Source organism: Pogoniulus pusillus, chromosome 24 (genome assembly GCF_015220805.1).
Source record: "Pogoniulus pusillus isolate bPogPus1 chromosome 24, bPogPus1.pri, whole genome shotgun sequence".
Classification (NCBI taxonomy): domain Eukaryota; kingdom Metazoa; phylum Chordata; class Aves; order Piciformes; family Lybiidae; genus Pogoniulus; species Pogoniulus pusillus.
This window is the reverse complement of record NC_087287.1, coordinates 11,617,699-11,640,634: the sequence shown is the minus strand read 5'-3', so window position 1 is coordinate 11,640,634 and position 22,936 is coordinate 11,617,699. Positions and strand designations below refer to the sequence as shown.

The 22,936-nt window shown below is 39.7% G+C and overlaps 2 protein-coding genes across 3 annotated transcripts in view; one reads left to right on the top strand and one right to left on the bottom strand.

The window, feature by feature from the left end:
• PIK3C2A (phosphatidylinositol-4-phosphate 3-kinase catalytic subunit type 2 alpha) overlaps window positions 1-22,936 on the bottom strand; it is a 91,482-nt gene that overhangs the window by 63,946 nt on the left and 4,600 nt on the right. The window contains exon 2 of the mRNA XM_064163627.1: window positions 4,974-5,112. The gene's annotated coding sequence lies outside the window, so the exon portion shown is untranslated. The remainder of the gene's footprint in view (window positions 1-4,973; window positions 5,113-22,936) is intronic.
• Window positions 73-22,046, top strand: NUCB2 (nucleobindin 2). Of its 2 annotated transcripts, XM_064163623.1 has the most exons (13): window positions 136-431; window positions 6,669-6,815; window positions 7,453-7,560; window positions 8,810-8,936; window positions 10,011-10,114; window positions 10,471-10,656; window positions 11,280-11,370; window positions 12,757-12,815; window positions 14,374-14,466; window positions 15,559-15,648; window positions 16,205-16,375; window positions 16,686-16,767; window positions 18,573-22,046. In XM_064163623.1, the coding sequence occupies exons 2-13, from the start codon at window positions 6,669-6,671 to the stop codon at window positions 18,683-18,685; spliced, it is 1,371 nt and encodes a 456-aa protein (XP_064019693.1). In that variant the 5' UTR covers window positions 136-431; the 3' UTR covers window positions 18,686-22,046. The 2 variants fall into 2 exon arrangements, with proteins under 2 accessions (XP_064019694.1, XP_064019693.1); XM_064163624.1 differs by lacking the exon at window positions 18,573-22,046 and having other exon boundaries at window positions 73-431; window positions 16,686-16,775.

Here is a 22,936-nt window from a genome sequence, read left to right as displayed (position 1 = left end):
AGGGACTCCCCCTCGCGCCCTGACGCCATCGGCGCGCGGCCGAGCCCGCCCCCTGCGGCCGCCACGTACCCGCTCCACGCCGGCCGCCCGCTCTCGCGCGTCACTTCGCCTCGGCCTCCGGCGGTGTCCAATCGGAGGCCTCCGCGAGGCCCGCGCCGGGGTCAGGCTCAGCCAATCCTCACGCTTCGAGGGGTGGGATTTGTTCCTAGGGCAACGGGAGCCGGGGCCGCTGGAGTGTTGTGGGTCTGTCGCGCTGCATCGTACCTTGCTGTGCCACACCGCGCTGTCCTGTGCCGTGCCCTTCCTGACCACACCGAGCCGTGCAGATCCTCAGGAGGACGCGTGGGGGACGCCCTCTTCATCCTCCATCGCAGGGGACATCTCACCCATAGGAAGCAGCGGCTCGTTTCCCGCCGCAAGAGCACCAAAAGGTACCATAGCCCATTCCAGGCCGCTTCCGAGGACCACCGTGCCCCGCGCCGGTGGCGGATAGGGTTGATGGGAGGCGGCCCGCAGGCGCGGAGCAGGACGGAGGCCTGGCGGCGGGGCAGTTCCTACCAGGGAGAGCCCTTCGGGACTGCGACGGAGTGGGGAGGGTGAGGTGATTAACCGCCCGCCTTCTGTCAGGTTTGAAAGCACGAAAAAACGGCCATGGGAAGTAATAACGGGGATCGGTAGCGCGGTGGTGCCAGGAGGCGGGCGGGCCAGAGGCGCTGTGACCGTGGAGGAGCAGTGGCGGGAGAGAGGAGCGATTGAAGTTTAGCTGGCAGTGCCCCGCCGCCCGCCAGGAAGGAGGCTCCGCGGGCGCTCGCTTTCTCTCTGCGGCCCCTGTTCGCCGTACCGTCCGGGGGATCCACGGCTGGTCAGGAAGGAACGCGTTAGCAGCCTCGCCGGCCGCCGCATAAACGGGTAGCTTTAAAGCGCCGGGAAAGAGTCATGCGTACCTGGCAGCAGCGGCGAACTTGACTAGGTGGTAATTGCACAACCGCAGGGAAGACTTGGTTTCGGAGGGCACAGCTTTTCACTGGACTGGTTTCACTTGGGGGAAAGTCCCGCTTTTCACGAGGCTGCTTTCACTAGAAAGGCAGGCTGTTGTCCAGCGTTTGGTTGCTCTAGTGTCACTGGAGGAAGTGGGTAAAACAGCGTTAGCCTGGCCACTATACTCAGAAAATGTTCCAGAAGAAGAGCTTGAGGCATGGGAGAAGAGTTTGTTTGCATTTGCTGGCGCTTTCCTTGGTGAAGCTGGAGCAGGAGAGGTAGTTAGCCGGTAGGAGAGGAGTCTCTGGTGAGTTCTAAGTACTTGCTGTGGAGAAATAACATCGAGCATTTTCAAAATTAGACCATCACAGTAACAGAAGTGACGCTCCAGTGTCAAGTTCAAGGTGGACGTTTGCTTTTGGTTGCCATCTTGTTTTTTATCGCTGTGAAGAGAAGTCGTGAAGTTTGCTCTGCATTGGTGCAGTCTTACCCTAAATTCTGAAGTGACAGCTCCTCACAGCGCAGAAAGATTCCCACACTGAACACTAGATAGGAGATGAAGAGCCTCTCCAAACCGGTTTGAAACCTGGTTTTGTTGTAACCTTCATGGGCCCCTGCTTAAGACTCAGCAAAGGTTTACAGGAGAAGCGTGTGTTTCCATGAGCACTTATGATCAGCTCACATCTCTTACTGTCATCTGCTACATAGTGATCTTATGCAGTCACAGTGCAACACTTTCTATAGAATGCCAGTTAGTGATCTGCTTACACATAGTACCTCCTGTCTGTGATCGTTTATTTTACTTGCTACTGTAATCTTTTGGACCATGGTTGTGTTTTAAATACAACTATCTTATTGTAAAGTAAAGGAGTAACAAGTCTCTCCCTAAATAAACTGTATTTTAGTAGACCAATATGAATCTTATTCACTAACCAAGTTAAATAACATAAACAGGTGAAAAAGAAATTAATAATGCTTATAGATACCAGGGCATCTAACATAGGCATCTAATATACTTGAGATACCATTATTTGATACCTGAAATTATATTCAGAAAATGCCATCAAGCAAATAAAAGCTAAGCAACAACAAGAATAAATATTTTTTAATAAGTTTCCCTAGGTTGGCTGTGTAGTACTGGTAGTGCTGCTGAACATAAGCTTTCAGTTCATGAGAGTCAACTTACAGGTTTCTGTCAAAAGCTGTCCCCAAGTTCTTTGTCTGTAACTGAAATGGTAATCATGAAAGGGGAGAACAGTAGTTTTCTGAGATAGTTAAAAAAGGTTATATTGACTCAGCTATCAGAGGTGTGAAAATATTGATCCATACCTGTGGTGACACCCTGACTAAATAAATATTCTTTACAAAAGGAAAATAAAGTCCTTCACTGTGAGGTTGAAAGCTGATATTGGTGTTGCCTTAACTTGAATTCCTGTGCAAAGGTGTTTATCTAGCACGGTTTATGTGCTTTCATCTGTTTGATTGCTCAGTAAACAGAGATCTCTGAAGATTCTGTTGAATACATAGTGGGAAACAAGCCTTCTGGATAGAGATCTGCTTGTATGTAGCTAAAAACATGTTGATGTACTTAAGCCATTCAAATTAAATCAGAGTCAAAATTTATGTTAATTTCAACAATTTTTACTCTTACTACACATGGTTTAGGCAGTTGGAAGAAGGAAGGAAATTTCATTTTATTAGAACCATTTTAATCATACTCAGTTGTAAATATTCATCATCAGTAATTCAGAAAATATGTTGACCTTTTTCATTACTACATTTTTTTATATGTTTATAAATCACAAAGGGGATGTGTATGCATATTCGGGTTCTTAAGCAAGTAGAAATCAGTGGTAAATAGCAAGCTATGAGATTAAATCTTGTTAAAAAGCTATCATTAAATGCCTAAATATTTTTAATCTGGATCTGCATGGTTAGATCTAGATTATTCATGTTAGCTATTTTGTATTTTGTTTCCAAAGGGGAAAAAAAGGAACCCTGAAGTCCTGGGGTATTCAAGATTTAACTTACAGCATCATCATTTGTTTTTGACTAGACAAAAAAGCATATTAGTAGAATAATTAAAATACTCATCAATTTGAGATTAGGATTTGAGCAAATACTTTGGTAGCTTTTAGTAATATCTTTGAAACCAGATGAGTTTTTTTACACCCGCACTGACAAAATTGCTGTTTATAGAAAATAAATTTGTGAGGTTCTCTGTATGCTATTGCATTTTGTTCTGTGTTTGAACTGAACTAATAGTACAGGAAGGTATATTTGCAATGGTTATCTTATTTCAAATTTTATCTTTTAAGTAAGAGTTTATCAAGTATGCATCGAATTCAGTACAACTTTTTGCATGAGTATTGGTATCATAACTTTTTTGCCTGGTTTATTGAAAATAACTGATAAAATAATTCAAGTCCCTTTTGAAAACAAGACAAATATTTCTGCATTATTTGGTAAAACAGCTTTATAGACACTGGTATTTATTCTTCTGAAATGATGGTAGGGAAGTTCCTTCGAGGCAAGTAGTATTATAAATATATATGTGTACTTGTGTGTGTGTGTGCACACTGTTTTTTAAATAATGACCCATTAACAGTGCAGTGAGAATAAAAAAGTTTTCTTTTCAAACTTTACTGATGACAGAGCTAAGCACACGAAGCAGCAGCCATGTGGTTTGCTTCTATGCTGTCTTTATTTCTGGCCATACAGTTGCACTGTAAACAGTACTTGCTTCTTTCCCACTTGAGCACTGATGGTTTGTACTAATATATACTATTCCCCAGCATTTGGGTGACTCATTTAATAAAAAAGCTGAAATGTTTTGGTTGGGTTTTTTTTAAAGGTTCTGTCAGCAGCTGTTGCACTGTACACAAGGCATACTGTCTTTTCTGAGACTCTGAAAAAAGCTGTTCTCTCAGCCAGCTTGTAACTGCAAAGTGCAGTGAGAAAAATGTGACAAATACAATGAAGACATTAAACAAGACTACAGAATCAGAGAACTGACCAGGTTGGAAAAGACCTCTAGGATTACCAAGTCCAATCTTTCACCTAACCCTTCTAATTAACTAAACCGTGGCACTAAGTGTTTCATCCAGATGCCTTTTAAACACGTCCAGGGATGGTGACTCCACCACCTCCCTGGGCAGCCTGTTCCAATGGGCAATCACTCTTTCTGTGTAGAACTTCTTCCTAATATCCAGCCTAAACCTGCCCTGGTGCAGTTTGAGACTGTGTGCTCTTGTTCTGTTACTGAGTGCCTAGGAGGAGACACCAATCCCCACCTGGCTACAGCCTCCCTTCAGGTAGTTGTAGACAGCAACCCCTGAGCCTCTTCTTCTCCAGGCTGAACAACCCCAGCTCCCTCAGCCTCTCCTCACAGGGCTTATGTTCCAGCCCACTCACCAGCCTTGTTGCCCTTCTCTGGACACATTCAAGCACCTCAACATCTTTCTTAAATTGAGGGGACCAGAACTGGACAAAGTACTCAAGGTGTAGCCTAACTAGCGCTGAGTATAGGGGAAGAATAACCTCCCTGGTGCTGCTGCCCACACCATTCATGATACAGGCCAGGATACCATTGGGCTTCTTGGCTACCTGGGCACGCTGCTGGCTTACGTTCAGTCAGCTGTTGACCAAAGTCAGAAGACCAAGGCAAGGTAAACAAGATGAGGAAAAAAGGATTCTACTGCCTTTAATGTACTTAGTACTGCTTTGTATTTAATTGTATTTAGATGTAGTATTAAAATGCTTCTTGGAAAAATAAGGAATGTGATCTGGTGCAGAGAAAATAAAGTCTTCATGTCCAAGTTGAAACCTGTTGGTTATTGACTAGGAAAAAAGCAGCAATATCTGAGTCATGGGGTTAATGGACAACTTTGACCGAAGAAGAAAAAATGCCTGAGGAATAATTGAAAGAAAAACATTGCTGCTGGTGTGGGTGCAACATTTACTGAAAGAGAAGAGAGGAAAAAAACAATGATTACCTATTAACTGCTGAAAGGATCCATTTCCATTTGGGAAGGAAAGTATGCAGGTGTTTCTGTATTTTGAAAGACAACTTGCAGACTGTAGCCATCTCCCTTTTCACATTTTCTCTTCATGGCTTCAATGAGAAATCTGTACCTACAGGACAGATGATCTAATGACAGCTTTATTACAGCCAGAGGTTTATCTTATCTTTAGCTGAAAAAGGATTTTGCACTTGCTTGTCAAAATGGCTGCTACATTTTAGTCATGCTAATTCCAGTTTTACTCATGGACTAACATCATGAAGAAGATGCATTAACTACAGATCGATTTACTTCAACTGATTACGGCATGGCAGAATGTCTGTGCAGCAAGTCTTTCTGAAGAAACAGGGAGGAACTAACGCTGATATTTTAAACATGCAATGTGACATTTACAGTATTGCCTGCTCTTGCCTCATAATCATCCACTGAGCAGACACTACACACCCATATCACTGTACAATTTTACAGAATTTGTTACTGTGTGCTATTGCTTGAAAACTATTTGTGTTTTGCTAAGAAGGTCGTAGAGGCATTGGTACCACAGCTGTGCTGTTCTCAGTGCAAGAGGAGTTAAAGAACAGTAAACTTTTCAGCTTGATATAAACACCTGGCAGTTGTGTAAACTAGCTGTTGCTATGCCATGCTTTTGTTAGTGTTTCTAGGACAAGCTTCAGAAACTGTATTTTGTACTTACCTTTCAAAGCTCATAGCTCTTTATTTGAAATGTCCAATCCTGTTCCACTGAGGTTGATAGAAATTTGTGATTAACTTTAGTGGGATCAAGATCAAGGTTGCTGGCAGACAGCCTGCTTCTTTTCTGATTGTGTTTTTCTGTTCATGCAAGTACATTGGTGGCTCTATTTTCTGCTGACTGTCTCATTCTTTTCGCTCTCATGCTGTGGTTTGGTTTTTTTTTTTAATAATTCATACTCAGGAGAGGTTTCTGTTCTTAGTTTTTCCTGTAAGTTTAGGGTATTGACTTAATTTATAAAGTATAGTATTTGTCAGTTTTAGAGCACTGTTATTAGTTCTCTTTATGTACTACTAGCAGAAACATGTGTTTATCTCTCTAAGAAAGATGAGATTAATTTCTTATACAGGCAGTTGTGCTAACTTCTCTTCTAGGTGGGCTACATGTCTTTAACTAAAATCACTTGACTTTCCTACAACAGTTGTAACATTAGCTTCATCCATCTGTCTTGAAGCAAGTAACCAATCAGCTGGGCAGATACATCACATTTTGTATACCTATTAAAATGGATAGCAGTTGGAAAAACAGTAATAAATAATAGGCACAAGCAGCACACCAAGGGCAGAGCACATGAATGTATTATGTGCACTGTGCATTATGTACCACTGATGACAGTGATCAGATTGGCATTGATCCTCTTCTCCTGAACTGTGTTTATCTGTTGATTTGATGGCTCCTAGCCTTTACAGGAGAAGCCACAACCCTTGGTCAGACACACACAGATTCACCCTACATTGCCTGGGAAGGAATGGGCATCCAAGAACAACATTCTCAAGAGTTTTAGTGTTCCTTGAGAGCAGCAGAACATGCAGAAGTGGGTTATTACAGGTGCCTATGTAGTCATGTAAAACAAGAGTCTAATTGGTACAGTTCAATAACATCATTTATGTTAATTTTTGTTCTTGGTCTAATTTCAGATGAAGTGGCTATCTGTCTTGCCCCAACAGTGTATTTTGCTGATGACATGTCTCCTAATGGCTTTGGAAGCTGTACCTATAGACATAGATAAGACGAAAGTCAAAGGAGGAGAAGGCCACGTAGAAGGAGAGAAGGTGGAAAATCCAGTAAGCATAATGACATTTATCTAATGAAGTGGTTTTTTTTCCTAATTGTTATTATTCTGTCTGTAGCAAGTTCCTTTCCTGAAATTTTGTGGAGTTACTTGCAGGATGGAAACAGTATTAGTATTGTTATATAGTCTGCAGTCTACTATGGTGAGGTTCTATTTAAATTTGTTCTCTTTCATACCCCGTTTTTTTAAACCCCATGAGCTGCTAAAGGCAAGGTAGCACAGAGGGAATTCCCCAGCTTGCAATATAAGGAGCTACTTATTGTTCCACAGAGACTTATCTAGTGATTGAATGGTAGCTTAGGAAACTCATCTCAGTGATTGCAGTTCAGTGTTTCAAATAGCAATGACTGAATTGTACTGTTTTAAAAACTTCTAAACTAACATGGTAGATGCTTGTGTATGATGTGGAGTCATAAGCACTTTTCTCCTCTTGTCAGGTGCAGAAACAAATGAATCATAAGTTGTTACAGGGCAATGACACAAGTCAGAAAGAAAACAGATATGTAAAAGTATAATGTCTGTCTTACTAACATTTGAGTTTCAGTTTAGTCATTGTATTTTACCAAAATGAAATGTTTGTTAGTATCTGCCTTTCTCAGTTTCACCCTTTTTTTTTTTTTTTTTTGAAGGATACAGGACTTTATTATGATGAATATCTCAGGCAAGTAATAGATGTCTTGGAAACAGATAAGCATTTCAGGGAGAAACTCCAGACTGCTGACATAGAAGAAATAAAGGTAGATATGAAATAAAAAGGTCAAATTAAGTTTAATTAAAACCATAAATCATGTGTCATGCATACTGTGTTCATTCTTGGTTTTGTTTTTTTCTGCAAGCTTAGATTTCCTGTAATTTTTATTTATTTAGGTATGTAAGTCTTAATAGATCTTTGTCTGTAGTCAAGCAACAGTAGAGCTTCTGTTCATTAAAGAACATCCCATAGTATAACCTCTTCCCCAAAATGTATACTTGAATGCCCAGTTTCTGTTTGCTGCCTGTCTGCTAAAAAGTCAGTCACAGACTCCATACAGGTAGGTGAACCTTCATGTACATGAAATCAGCTGCAACTGTAGCCTTTGCTTCCTGTTGCCTGCTGAGTAATTTGGAACAGGATTTTGCATACTGAGGTATAGCTGCTCTCTGAGATTAAGATAGTGTGTCACAAATAAATATGATGACATGGAAAAGAATTCCAAGACTGTCAGATTTCAAAAGTCTGTTGAAATTGACAGAGGTTATGTTAGAGGTAAATTCAGCATATATAGGATGAAATAGACTTCTGGCTTTCTCTGCTGCTATCCTTTTTTTGTGCCAATCCACACAGCACTCTCTTCAAACCCTCACCACCTATCTTGTCTTTTCTACTTCAGTTCCTGGCTCTAGGTGGTGGCTGTTCTGCATTCCCCTTTATGAGCTAGAAATTCAGCAGGGGACAGGTAGGAAACAGTCTAAAGTGATAGACTTAAAGAGGAGATCCTGCCTTTTGCATTTCCTTTAATCCTTCACGTTGCCATTGGCAGCTTCTGTCTCTTTTTTCCTTCTATGCTATCTCTAGTGTAACCCTTGAAGGTTACTGTCCATTTCCAGATCTTGATTAATATTCTTGGTGGCTGTTGCTCTGCTCATACCTTCAAGTCTTACAGCTGTATTCAAGTGGATGAAGAATCCAGCACTTTGTGTGCATTTCATGGGTTTTTTTGAGCTAATTAGAAAATACTCAAGAAATTTGACACCTCTTAAAAATTATTAGGTAGTGCTCGTTTGAGGTCATGCTTTTGCTCATTTGGAGGAGCAAGACACTTAGAAACTCAAACTTTCAGAAAGATTTTAGAATTCCTCTCTGTTTCTATAACCACAGGCTTGAAAAAAAAGTGTGATTCTTATAGTGTGGGCTACAGCAGGCTGCCACTAGACTGCTGTATTGCAGATCATGTCTAATGGGGATCTGCTTCTAGTTTTTATACATAACTTCTACTTTTTTGACAGAGTGGAAAACTAAGCAGAGAGCTTGATTTAGTAAGCCACCATGTGAGAACACGGCTGGATGAACTAAAAAGACAAGAGGTGGCAAGATTGAGAATGTTAATTAAAGCTAAAATGGATTCTGTTCAAGGTAAGACTATAAAGTTTAACTAGGTGAGTTAACAGATGGGATTGTGCTGGAGAGGTGCCCGAAGTCCATCCGTTTGCTTTGTTGCCAGCAGTCATGACTGGAAGCTGGAAGTGAATGTCCTTTCTGAGCTGGCCTAGGGCCAGCAAAGACCCACCTTTAGAAGAAACTGGGGAGAAGACAAAAGCAGTATGTATTTTGTAAAATAATTCAAGTTGATTCTGGCAGTGATATTTTTCAGACTCCAAAGTTTGCTGAGGGCATCAAATCACATTTCTGTCATTGTTCTTTTAATGAAAGTTCTAGTCCTAAGACTACAGTAACTGGGTAGCTAGAGAGTGCAGACCAGCACTCCACAGGAGTCAGTGCATTGTCTCACACACCTGCCAGGCTCTGTGCTCATCTTCCTCAGGCAGCTATCTGCCAAGAGCTTGGTCTTGTGCTCATGTTGTGGCAACTGGTCCTGTGACATCATGGTGACACTCAGTGACCTAACTCATAGCAGCTGATTTTGTGCATACAATTGTATGCATTTTTGAATACTTGTAGTAGTGTAATGGACTGATGACTTTTAGCCCACTCTACTGCCATAAATCAAGAGTAGCTAACAGAGCATGCTTTACAAAATAATCCCCCCTCAAGAGATTGGATCTGTCACAGTATAAGCATGAGATCTTACATTTGGGAAAAAACAATGATGATTGCTAAAATGTGAAAACACTGAAAGTGGGAAAAACATTTTGTGAAGTTTATAGTCAGCCCCTGCAAGTGAGTACTTCACAACACAAGAATTATGGCCAGATTCTGTAAAAAATACATCTGCATCAGTACACCTAGGCAATGTCTTGGAACACGTACAAGAGAACAGTCTGTAGTAACAGCAGGCAGAACTGTTTCATTTCCTTCTATTTGTTCTGTCATTTTCCCCCCTAGAACACCACTTAATCTCTTAGTCTTCTACCTGATCTAAAAAAAGAGCACATGAGCACACAACCTCACCCTGCCCCCATTTTCTTCCTCATTTCACTAGATTTCAAACTTATTTTAATGTTCTGCATTTGTACCTTTTTCTTTCAGACACTGGCATAGACCATCAGGCTCTCCTTAAACAGTTTGAGCACCTGAACCATCAGAATCCTGACACTTTTGAACCTAAAGACTTAGACATGTTGATCAAAGCAGTAAGTGCTGGTTATAAACCACTATGGGAGGGTTTTTTAGTTATTAGTATGGTTTTTCCCTTTGGTGAATGCAAATCCTTTGACATACACCACATTAAGTGGCATGCAGTTTCCATTTTCCAGGAAGAGTTGTCTCCATTTCAGAACTGAAAGCTCAGTTTTCTGTATAACTTTTTTTTTGTCAGCTGAACCCTTGCAAATTCATTTCTTTTAAAGTAATGAAGTGAGGAGACATTTGTGTCACACGAAAAGAAACCCCCAACTAGTCCATCTCTTTGCCCACAGACCTGAACAATACAGTGCTTTTTATGTCAGACATGTTAACAATTGTGTGGTACACATGCCTGTATTTTTAGGCTACAAATGACCTGGAAAACTATGATAAGACCCGCCATGAAGAATTTAAGAAATATGAGATGATGAAAGAACATGAGAGGAGAGAGTATTTAAAAACACTGGATGAAGAAAAGAGGCAGAGAGAAGAATCCAAATTTGAGGAGATGAAGAAAAAACATGGAGATCACCCTAAAGTTCACCATCCTGTAAGGCCACAGTCTGTTCTTCATGACTGGGTAGAAACTTTCCTTTCCAGAGAGGGAGAACTAATAAAGAGAAGAGGGTAGCTTGTTCTCTTCTCAGTAGCCTGCGAGCAGTATGTGGAAACAATTCTGAAAGCATTGCAAAACCTGCTGTATGGTTTTTTCCCCCCACAAATAAGCCATCCACTGGCAGAATTACTATTTACAAAAAGGTTAGAACGCATGAGAAAGAAGCCACATTGATATTCAAAACTGTGGGGTATACCTTCTTGATATGCCTGGTCTGCAGGGAACTGCATCACACTACCATGTGCTCTAGAAAAGCAAAACAAATTATAATTTAACTTCTTCAGATATTTTTTCTAGATCAGTCTATGTGCTCATGAGTGATTCTTACAAGTGTTCCTTCCTACAGAATATGTATTTCCTTGACACTCCCCTATTCCCTGGGCCTGCCTAATCAGAGTACTAGGCCTGCCCAAAAGGGAATGAAAGAAAATTGCACTGATTCCACTTGCCATTTGACTAGTCAGAAAATAAAGCCTTTCAGAGGAACTGTAAAGGTAATGCATCAGAAATACACTTAATCATCTTTTGAACAGTTTTTCTTTGTAACCGTTCTATAGGGAAGCAAAGATCAACTGAAAGAAGTGTGGGAAGAAGCAGATGGACTAGATCCTAATGAATTTGACCCCAAAACATTTTTCAAATTACATGGTAAGAGGTTTAGTTTGCTTTCATGAACAAGTGAAGTGATTTTGTTACCGTCTGCTGAGGGCAAGTTTGTCTTGCGCTAGAATGAAGTTTTATCTATCAAGCAATCCTCCGAGTATAGAGGGGAAAGTCCTTTATGTTATTGTTTGTAAGCTTACTGTAAAGTTTTAAATGGAGGTTAAAACTTAAATATCATGAAGTCACAGAGACAATAACTAGTAGTGATTCCTCAGGGGAGAATGTGTACTTAAAGGGCTGTCCATATCTATAATTCTGTTTACATGCTGTGGCCTAGGATTAAATTCTCAAAGGTGTTTGTAGGGAAAACTTGCTTTCTCATAATCTCTGCAGATAATGTTCTAGGCACCCCTTATCTTTGGAGTAGTCATATAAGTGCCAAGCTTTAACAGTTGCAAGATTACCTTACTAAAACAAACCCCAAAACCTACCCACTGCAATCCTGGTTTGCTGTTTCTGAGCTGCATGCTGCTAGAAAGAACAAAATAGTAGCAGACATGAAGATACAGCCCAATGGGCATTTTGCTTTAAATGCAATTGAATGCATGTGTAACCTTATAGTCTGACAGTGTTAAATGCTTCATAGTAAAGTACCCTTAAGCAGGTGCTGTCTGGCACTGGGCTGTGAAGGGTTGAGCAGTGCATAGGAATGTGTTGTAGCTCAATCTGAACTTGCATCTTAGTTTATAGAATACATAAAGATATATTATGGTTATTAAACCTTCTCTCTTCTTTATTGAAAGCTAATTCTCTGAATAATTTTGATAGCTTTTTTGTGCAAATCTTACCAAAGCAAATACAGTCAAAATAACCATTTGCCTTAGAGCTTAGTATATTAAAAACTTGGAAACAATTAAACTCATTGCATAACAACACTCATTTGAAGTAGACATAATAATCAGAATAAAGTGTAGGATAAAAGAGCTGTTGTTAGTTATTAACTATTCTCCTCTCTGCATTTGCCATGAAAAGTAGTCTTACAGTGATCTCTTCTGAAGCACTGCATATTTACATAGATTTTAACTAAGCTGTTTAGGTTTTCTCAGAGTCATTCTGTTGATTAGCAAAGTTTTCCTATAGACCAGTACACTCCTGAATGCTCTGTGTGCAGTCCTGTTGTGAGCTATTTTGGTTTGCTAATCTAAGAAGTAGGGAGATTGCTCCAGACTTGTCCAATCAACCAACAATGACAATATATTTCAGCCAATACCAGATAAAAACTGACACAGAAAGAACACCCTATGTAAACAGCATCTTGTTAAATGAGTTTAATCCACGCAAGGTGTGTGTGCTGATACTGAACTCATGTTGCTATTGCATCTATTACTTTCTATGCACACTGAATGTGTATTTCAACACTTCCTTTTCTAGATGTCAACAATGATGGTTTTCTGGATGAGCAAGAATTAGAAGCCTTATTTACTAAAGAGGTAAAAAAATACTTAGAAGCTTCACTTGCTTCAGTAATGCCTGTATTTTTGCAAATGTTTTTATGGGCTTTGGACTACAGAGTAGATTATTCATGCAGAGTTTTGTGCATCTTTAATGTTTCTACATAAGTGTAAAAACATATCAGCAGGGAAGATAAAACAGTCGAAGCATAGGACTTCTGAAACATCAGACATCTAGTACTCTTGTATTTCTCTGCCACAGGCTTGATTTTGTAATTAACCTGCAGGATAGCTATACCTGTGTAAATTGCAGTGTAGAGAGCTGCACTCCTGCAGCCTGGCAGAGTTTCTGAGCTGGGTAGCTCAGTGCTTATCAACAAATCATAAGACTTGCTGAGAGAAAAAGGATCATCCTCATGTGAATTGGCTCAAAGACAGCATGTTGTGGCAGTCACACATTTTATCTAACTTGTTCGGACTACATGCCCATCTGATAAAGTAGACAGGCAGTTAGTTTCTTTAAGCTTTTATTTTGTTGTCTGTAAAAGCTCAAACATTAGTACTTTTTTTCTCTCCCAGAGGAGTAGTGATAGCAATGTACTGAAATTCTATGGTGATGGGAATTGCCAAATGAGTAAATGGCAGACCTAGGTCTGCATTTCCCCAGTAGGTTCTGTTTTGGTACAGCAGGAAAAAAAAAACTAAAATTCCCATTCAAAGATCCAGTACTGTGGCTGCCAATATTTAGTCTTACTGTCTAGTTCCAAGCCCCTGCCTTGGGCAGGGACACCCTGCCCTGGCCAGCCTGATCTAGAGTAGGGTGTCCCTGCCCATGGCAGGGGGCTTGGAACTAGATGATCCTTGTGGTTCCTTCTAGCCCTGACTGATTCTATTTTTCCTAGATTTCATGAGTCAGGGAAGACATGTGCTGTACAGCATATTTAGAAGCTTATACATTCAAGCCACTATAATTTTTTTGAGAAATTAAATTTGCAGATTTCCAACAATACTTTGCTATAATCCTCTCTAACATGATGAAGATATATGGTAGTCTTTTTGACAAATACATCCTACTCGATTGCAGTTTTGTAGCTCAAAAATAAATAACCTGGGCCTCAAAATTACCTGTGGCTAAGAAAGTGAAGTTAAATGACCAAGGAAGCATGAACTCACCAGAAAGATACTGTGCAAGATGATAAGTGGAGCATTAAATTAAGCACTCCATTTGTATTGTTGATACCCTGAATACTTACAGGGTCAGCTGGGTGCTCTGATAAAAAAAACCTATTCTCTCCTGTTCCAGAAACCACATGGAAACTGCCTGCTTTGAGTAAATTGTAGGATCAGACTGTCTGTTTTACTGTAATATCCAGAGCACTCCATTACAAGATACCACATGAATTAACTGATAACTTCATTCTTGGCAACAAAAGACTCACCTGTACAATGCTGTAACAGAATTAAGCACACTCACTCTATTGGAAAAATGGGGAACTCATCTTTTCAGCAACATCTTGTGCTTCTGTTCCAAATATGCTGTGTCCTTTGGGTGATAAGACTTTTCTCCAAACTAACCTTTGCTGATTCTGAATTTCAGCTAGAAAAAGTTTACGATCCCAAAAATGAAGAGGATGACATGGTTGAAATGGAAGAAGAAAGGCTGAGAATGAGAGAACATGTAATGAATGAGGTGAGGGCTCGTGTTCAGTACAGCTCCTGATTTCCTTCTATTTTCAAGAAGCACAGTCCTCTAAGCAAGGAGGTTGTCCAAGTACACCAGAGACAGCCTGTCACACTTATCACACTGAATGATTGTACAGAGATTCACGTGAAGTTACAATTCTCAAGCACTCTGCCTATATTCTAAAGTATGTCTGCTGCCTAGTTCTTAGAAGTTCCAGAGAAGTATTTGTGTAGCAGCCTCCATCTTTTACAGATACTGAGATTCAGTAGAAATTCCCTTTGAATTTTCTGTCAAACAGGGAGGGCTCTGGATGTGCTTTTGCACTTGGGAAATAGGTAAGATTTAGGCATGAAAAGAGCAATATCTTCTTTAATGTATCTCACCATTGTCCCTTCAGAAGTGGACTCAGAGCTCAAGGTATTACTTCTGACAGTGAATTACCCATACTAATTCTCACAAGTTTTCAGCTCAAGAAACAGAAAAGGGAAAGCGTTTTTAAACCACTGTGGTTTTCACTCCTATCTTTTCTTTACTCAGCTATATTCTTTAAGTTCCAGGAATAGTGCAAGCCTGGTCATCTGTTAGTCATAAATGGAAGCATTTCCTCCCTCCTGCTTGAGGGACTCCAACACAATTCTTTTGAGTTATTTGGTGGTTTAAAGCCTCCTTAGCCAAAAGGCTAATCTCCACTGACTCACAGTTAAATTATTACCAGAAAGATACAAAACTTTCTTCTTCAAAAAGGAATGCCTTCCACTGTTAGGGCTTTGACCACCATAGTATTTCCAGTAAAGCCAATGCATTTTTAAAAGTAAGATGTGAATATTCACTTTTTGTTTCTGGTAAGCTTTGTGAGCTTGCGAGAGACCTTTTCAGAAGGTGCCACAGGCACTCCCTTAAAAATGCGGCAGTTTTAAAATGAAATTGTTCTCTTTAAAGATATTTGCATGATGAAATCACAGTATCACAGTATCACAGTATCACAGTATCACCAAGGTTGGAAGAGACCTCACAGATCATCAAGTCCAACCCTTTACCACAAGTTCTACCAAAACCTGTCCTTTAGAGGTTGAGTTGAATTCTTTATTCTTCAAATAGGTTGACATCAACAAGGACCGGCTAGTGACATTGGAAGAGTTCCTGCGAGCTACAGAGAAGAAAGAGTTTTTGGAGCCAGATAGCTGGGAGGTAATAAGAATATGCTGCAAGTTCAACATACAGTACTCTTGCCGTCCCTCTAACCAGGAAACCAAATGGCATGCCTCTGACCTTTGCTTTTTCCAGTTCTGTTTTGGTATGTGCGCGGTTAAGTGCTGCAGCTAAGCGCAGTACGTACGAAGGTACTGCAGCTTGGAACCTTCATGGTCCGCCGGCAAACAGAGGAGATTTTGCGCCACCCTGTGGATTCCAGAAGAGCTTTTCCTACATGTTTTTCAAATAGATAACCAACATGGTTTTACACATCACTTTAAATGGAAGATAAGAGACCACTTGGAAGCAAGAGGAAATTCTTCACCAGCCTTTGAATCTGTAGTAGGTTTTGCTGATGAATGGCTAATTTGCTGTTTCTTACAGTAAACAGTGAGGCTATTAACCCTTTACAGCCTCATGTCTGAGTATTTTGATGAGAATTCTGAAGGCTGTTTAGTGAACTGTACAATTCAGCTAATAATAATATCAGTGGGAATAAAAAGATATATGCATTCCTGTCTAAATATTCATGTTTATGTGTATTTTCTTGCAGACACTAGATCAACAACAACTCTTCACCGAGGATGAGCTCAAGGAATTTGAAAATCACATTTCTCAGCAGGAAGATGAGCTTAAAAAGAAGGCAGAAGATCTTCAGAAGCAGAAGGAAGAGCTACAGAGGCAGCACGACCAGCTTCAGGCTCAGAAACAAGAGCTTCAGCAGGTATACTTATGAGAACAGAATTTCTTTTTTCTTTTTCTATGTTCTTGTATGTGTAATGACTCATGAATATGCTCCAGCTCTGGAGCATTCTTGACCTTGACTTATCATATGAGTCCCAGATGAAATCTAAACTAATGACACCACAGCATCACATAATCTAGTATTTAGGATTAAAGCAAAGACTTGAAGCATTGCACTTCAGCAGTATATCCATTGACAAAGATTTTATGTAATGGCTGCAAAATATAAGTTTATTTCACATCAGAGAATGCTGACAGATTTAAGTTTTTCAACTGTCATTTTTCACCAGGTTGTAAAACAGATGGAACAGAAGAAACTACAGCAAGGAAATCCTCCTGCAGGACCAGGCGGAGAACTGAAATTCCAACCCCGTATGTGACTTTCTGTGTAGATACACAACCTTTAAAATAAGATCTCTGATGTCAAAGTCATTAAAACAGTATTTTCTTCTGAAACTGTTCATGTAATACAAGTTTAGTGATCTCTATAGAGAGATGCTCCAAAGCAGGAATTACTGAACTCTTTCAAAGTATTCCTGAAATCTCAGTGCTTTTAAGTCTGGGATGATTTTGTTTGTGATTTTTTTCTTTGGGATTTTTTTGTTTGTTTAGCAAGTTCTAACTCAAGACACTAAATAGGCAGCAAAAAAGGAGCATGTTGCATCTATCAGTCTAAAACTACTAAGATTTAGGCTATTTAGGATTTCTGAGCATCCAGAGAAGGAAAGGAACATGCAGATGAGCAGTTTCCTCTGATAGTCTATCGTTGCATGACCTGTCTTAGACTGCAGAACAAAACAAGACATTTAAATACTTTCAACAAGGCTACCCTCAGTGGAAAGTTTACCAGCATTTGGGCACAACATGGCATAGCAAGTTATAGTATGAATAACTAATGTCATCTGCACCCTTAGAAGAAGACAGTGTCATAATAAATCATTGTATTTGCTCCTTAGTGGCAACAAAATAATTAGGTATATATTAGCACTTCTTATCTGTAAGATTGTCTGTGTTTCTTTTATGCTTTAAAAGGGCATCATCCCAATTTACCTTTTTCTTCCCTTCTAGAAAGGGAAATTTACATGGCTTTATTTGCTTCTTTGTTCACATACTAACATTATCAGTAGAGCTCAAGAACGTCTTGACATACATTTCAAATATAAGGCTTCAGACTGTATCCAGGCAGCCTTTTGAAAGCTGGAAGCTCTTAACAGCTCCTGCAGAGCCAGAAGTGCTATTTCAAATCTTACATGCTATGTTCAGTAATTACAGTTTGCTTTGTTTTGAGTACCCTCAGCCATACGGTTATGGAAACAGAAATAATGAAATTTCAGTATGAATTTCATTTTGTCTTTCATTTGCTTTCATTTACTGCCTGTGTATAATTTCATTTTATCATCCTTAGTTCTGAGAGCTTTGTTTCTACTCACCTTCAGTAAAATCATCATGTGGGACAGCAGATGTCCTGGGAATTCAATTAATGATACATCTTTTGATACCGGCAATATTGTAGCAGATATTGTTCCTAAGACTTATTTTATGTGTAAACTTTATGAGAAGTCATGTAATAGGGTATCATTAGAGTTTGTTATATTAGCCAAAACTAGTCATTCACTGAGTTAAGGAGACCCAAGCAGACAGTATTTCTGATCTGTAGGCCACTGGAGCTACTAAAGGCAGTTTGAGGAGCAAAAAACAACAAACCCACAAACCAAAAAAAAGCAGCTGCCAGTTCTGAGATCTTCAGCAAACTGGGATAATTCATGTTATTCAAAGGCAGGCAAAGAGGAAATGTTGTATGTATTGTTCAAACAGTGAGAAGCAAAATACAGGAGTGAGTTGTTAAAGATTTTTTCCATGCTTCCCATATAAAAGGTTTCATAAATGTGTAATATATTTCAGAAAGAACAATTTTCAAACAGTCTTGTACTTCGAGTAAAAAATGTTTAAGTGAAAACAGAAACCATTAGTAATCTAAGAGGGGACACTGCAGTCTACTGGGTAATAATTTAATGTCATTGTTAGTCATATACAGAATTCTTGATTCCATTTACAAACAAACCAAAAGAAGACAGTTTTGTTTGATCATCCCTACACTACAAACTGCTTTAGAGACTTTGTACATTCAAGACCAATTTAACTGAGAAGATAGAAATGGATTTATTTTTGTTTTACAGCTGGGGAACACAAAGTTGAAGATGTACCAAAACATCCTGCAGGAGGTGATCAGCCTTTACCACCAGGACATGTCCAAGAACCGGCTGCTAGAACTGATCAAGTTCACCCTTAACCACTTGTGCCTCAACTTTATAGCATCTTTACTATTTGGGGGGGAGGGGGAGGGAAGGGGAGGGATAGGGAGGTGGCAGGAAATCAGTGAAACATGAACTCTCCACTTTCTTCCCTAGATCATAACATCACTGGAAATGTTAGGGATGAATTATCAATCAGATTTGAATCATAAATGAAACTCATTCTGTCTCTGGTGTCTGAATAAGAAATACAACAAGGGAATCATTTAGAGGCTGTAATACAGGAGGGAATTAAGGAGACTAATAATACTAAAGATTTTTATAGCCAGAGAACTGAGCTGTTGAACTTTTCTCTTACAGAAAAAGGGAGAAGATGTTTGACCTTCTGTGTTTAGTCATGAATTGGAATCTTCTCAGAGGGGAAGCAGGGCACTGGCCTGTTTGTTGTTAGGTCTAGTTTTATGTAGAAGCTCCTTGCAGAAATACCAAGAAGCAAAATATAGGAAAATAAAAAAACATAAAGGCCTACCATTTCCAGCACTACCAAACCCTTTCTTCTTTGAGACCAAATACAAATCAAACTTCTAATCCTTAATCACAGAAAAAATGCACTTTCTAAAACAAACACAGCAAAGAGTTACATGGAACAGTGAATATTTTTCATGTTTACAGAAACCTAAGAATTTCACTGTAAGCCTTCAAAAGGAATACTGTACTTCTGGTGTATTGGTCTGAACCATCCTTGGTGAGACTTGTTCTGTGCAGCAGTTGAATACTCAACTGGCTCTTGGGACAGTACTTTTGTCCCCCTTTCTTTCATCATGTACCAGCTGATCTCAAAAGTTTGCATGTTCTTAAATAAGCTTTTCATGTTGAGGAAAATATTGTGCAAAACAGAACAAGACTCAGTCTTTTTCTGTACTGATTATCCTACCTCCTATGAAAATGCCAGAGTTTTGAAAATGCACCATATGCTTCAGAAAGATCTTCAGACATGAATCTTTGAGTTGTTAGGAGTCTCAATATTAATTCCTATTAGTCTTTCAGCAGTTGGTGTAAGTTTATGAAGTGTCCTAAAAGAGGGGTGCTGCTTGATTGTATTGTCTTGGTATTGAACCAGGAGAGGTCCCCAATATTGTGAGCCAAGATTACACAAGAATAAGGTTATTTTCCTGTGGGCTTTACTGTAACATTGAAGAGTTGTGTGATTGTCCTTGCTTGTCATTCATTTCAGACTGAAAGTATCCTAAAGTATGAACTCTGGGGTTTTTATGTTTGGTTTGGGTTAGTTTGGTTTTTCTTTTACACCAAGGATTTTTCTGATTGTTTAATGTTGGTTTTGAAATGTTGCACACACACACTTTGGCAAGCATCTTTTGCATTTCCCTCCTGTTCTGTGGCTAACTCTTGACAGAGTCATTGAAGGAGAACATTAGAGTTTTGAGCAAAGAAACAAGGCCAAGCTTCTGTTACAGAAAGGTGTTCTTTTCAGAATAAGTTGTATTTGAAGCAAACTCCAAAAAGGAGACAATAACATTTTGTAATGACATTTGGGCAGTTTCTCACTCTGAAGAACTTTGAGAGAAGCTAGGCATATTCCTTCTGTATTTAAGGCTTCTTTCATCTGGCCTGAGCATATTATTGTTCTCCACACAGTGTAATAGAGCTCAATGTCAGAACAGATTAGATTTCCTTAACCACCTGATCTTGCTAGTTATTGTGTCACATTTCCTTCATTTACACACCAAACAATTACTTCACACCTTTTTTGTTGTTCTTTAAGCTAAAATTATTTACATTCTGATGTAGTTCCCAAACTCCATGTCTCCACTGTCTGTCATTTCCATGCAGTTCTAACATCAGACTGATTATGTCTCTGTCAAGAGACTAAAATATCTTTCAACAACTTCATCTGTTTGCTAAGAAGCCCAGACAGAATTACAGCTAACATCCAGGCTAACGGTTTTGCAATGCACAGCCCTGGCTTTGGAGCTGTAGCCTGATAAGTGGTAATAGAGAAAGGAAAGATATCAACAGGGAATTATCCAAATGTGGAAAAGTTGAGGGGATTTTTTTTGTGTCCTCCCCATTCCACATGAAAGTTTACAGAGGACAAATGATACAGCCACAGATATTTGTAGAGAATCAAGGCCTGAGACCTTTGGTGTGAACCTATTCTTAAAACACAAATCATTCCTTCAGGCTATGTCTGCCTCCTAACGAATGTCACTAAATGTAATGACATGCTTTGTAATGTAACGCTTAAGCTTCAGTTTCAGTGCAATGTTTTACATTTTGATTGTAAGATCCTGCCTCTCCCAGCTGTTGGAGGTGGGCATTATATTCCTCTTATCCCTTTTACTCTGGCACAGACAGAGTTTTGTAAAAAATTGTTGCAACTTGGGTACTAAACTCAGCTTCTTCTCACTGTAGTATCAGTGGTGACTGAGGAAGCTGCTTGTGAGAAGCTAGTTTTCACTTGTTTCATCCTGAGCTAGTGTTAGCAAAGTTCCTCATTTTGCATTTCAGCTAGCCACTGAGGTGTGTTCAGTGTAAAACTGGGCATCTTTCCTTCATTGCTATCTGCTACCTAAGTGTTGTTCTTGTCAGTGTTTATTCAATTAGTGGGCTTGCAGTTTAGCAATATACTACAGCCTTCCTGTTCCTTTTTCTGAAGTGGAAACAGGCAATTTTTTAAACCTTAGAAGAGATGATCAGGTTTAATAATAATCAGGGTTCAACTAATACTGTCCTCCTCTGCAGACAAAGTCACCAAACCCTTTTTGTGGATTCAGTTCTGAAATGTGGTTTAAGCAAGTTCTCTCACTGTGAGGAACATCTGCCTTAGAGGTTATACAGTGTGCTGAAGTCATGCTTGCACATGAAATGTTTAGCAGATTTGTTGCTTTTTGATGTGGTTGGTATTTGCAGTGCTGATGTCTTCTTTTAATTGGGTCCTTTCATAAAAGAAACTGAAATTATTAGCCACTACAAGCACGCTTCTGCCATGGTACTCGTTTTTCAGGAGCTTTTTCAAGCGGGGAAAAAAATTACTGAGCTTACAGCTAAGTGAGAAAGCAGAAAGCTATAATGACAGATAAATAAGGGACTGGAATATCCTGGGCACCAGTGCTTTCACCTGTACTTTTTTTGTTTAGGAGGCCATTACAAGTAAACCAAATGTCACTTCATACAGACACCCATTCCAAGACAAAGATGCAGATATTTGGGTTTCTACTTGGATGGGATTTCAGTAGGAGGATGAATGGGTAAGATTTGGTCAGTGTTGTATAAATTCATATCCTCTGGTGCAATATACATAGATTAAAAAAAAAAAAAGCCCTGCTCTGTACTTTGTATGGATTAGTTTAAAACTGGATTAAACTGAAACTCAGCGCAGTGACAGGTGTCCAGTGTTTTACTGTAAGTGAGTGGGAGAGAAGTGGGTCTTGTCTATACGCACAGTGATGCAGAGGCCTTTCCTGTTTGCCCTCTCCTTCCTTTTTCTAGAAAGATGTGCGAAGGAATTTATCAAAGGATGCAGCTGTCTTGTGTTCTGCCCTGGCACCAGCTGCCTCACTGCAGTAGTTATTCACCAGTGAGGTGCTTGAATGCTTAATTACCAACATTCATAAAAACACTGCAACAGCACTACTGCCTCTTGCGAACACTGCACATTTCCCTTTCTTGTTCCGATTCAAAACAGGAATCCCAGAGAAGGTGAAGCACCTACAGGCTTAATAAAACATTTTTCTATAGGTTGCTTTCTCTTGGCTACAGATTTTGCCTTCAAAACCATGTATCAGCCATTCCAGGCTGTCAGAATAGCTGTGACGGAGTGTCTTGGGGAGGTCTGCAGGCCATATCCAGCCACATTAAACTTTTCCATTTGTAAATGTGTCTTAGCTAAGGAAAAAAAAATATTATGTATGGTGGCATTTTGCAAAGAAGTGAAGCTCTGAGCTATGGATTGTCCTTTTGTAATTTATGTAGAAGGAGGTAGCAGACACTAGGAGCTCAGGTTTTCCCCAGAGGTACTTTCTTGCTTGCATCCTGGAGTATCTGTTACATACTAAAATTGAGAGGTAGGTGTACTGAGATTGTAAAATGAGAGTCCCACCTGAGAACACAGCAACACTCCCTTTAGTTCAGTTACACTGCTAAAAAAGGAACTTTTTGTTACCTGATGGGAAATAGGCAACTACCTTGATTCCTGTTACGTATGCATCTGCAGACAGCAAACATCAAAACCTTTTACAGTCACCATGATACTTTCTAGTGGCTTAAGA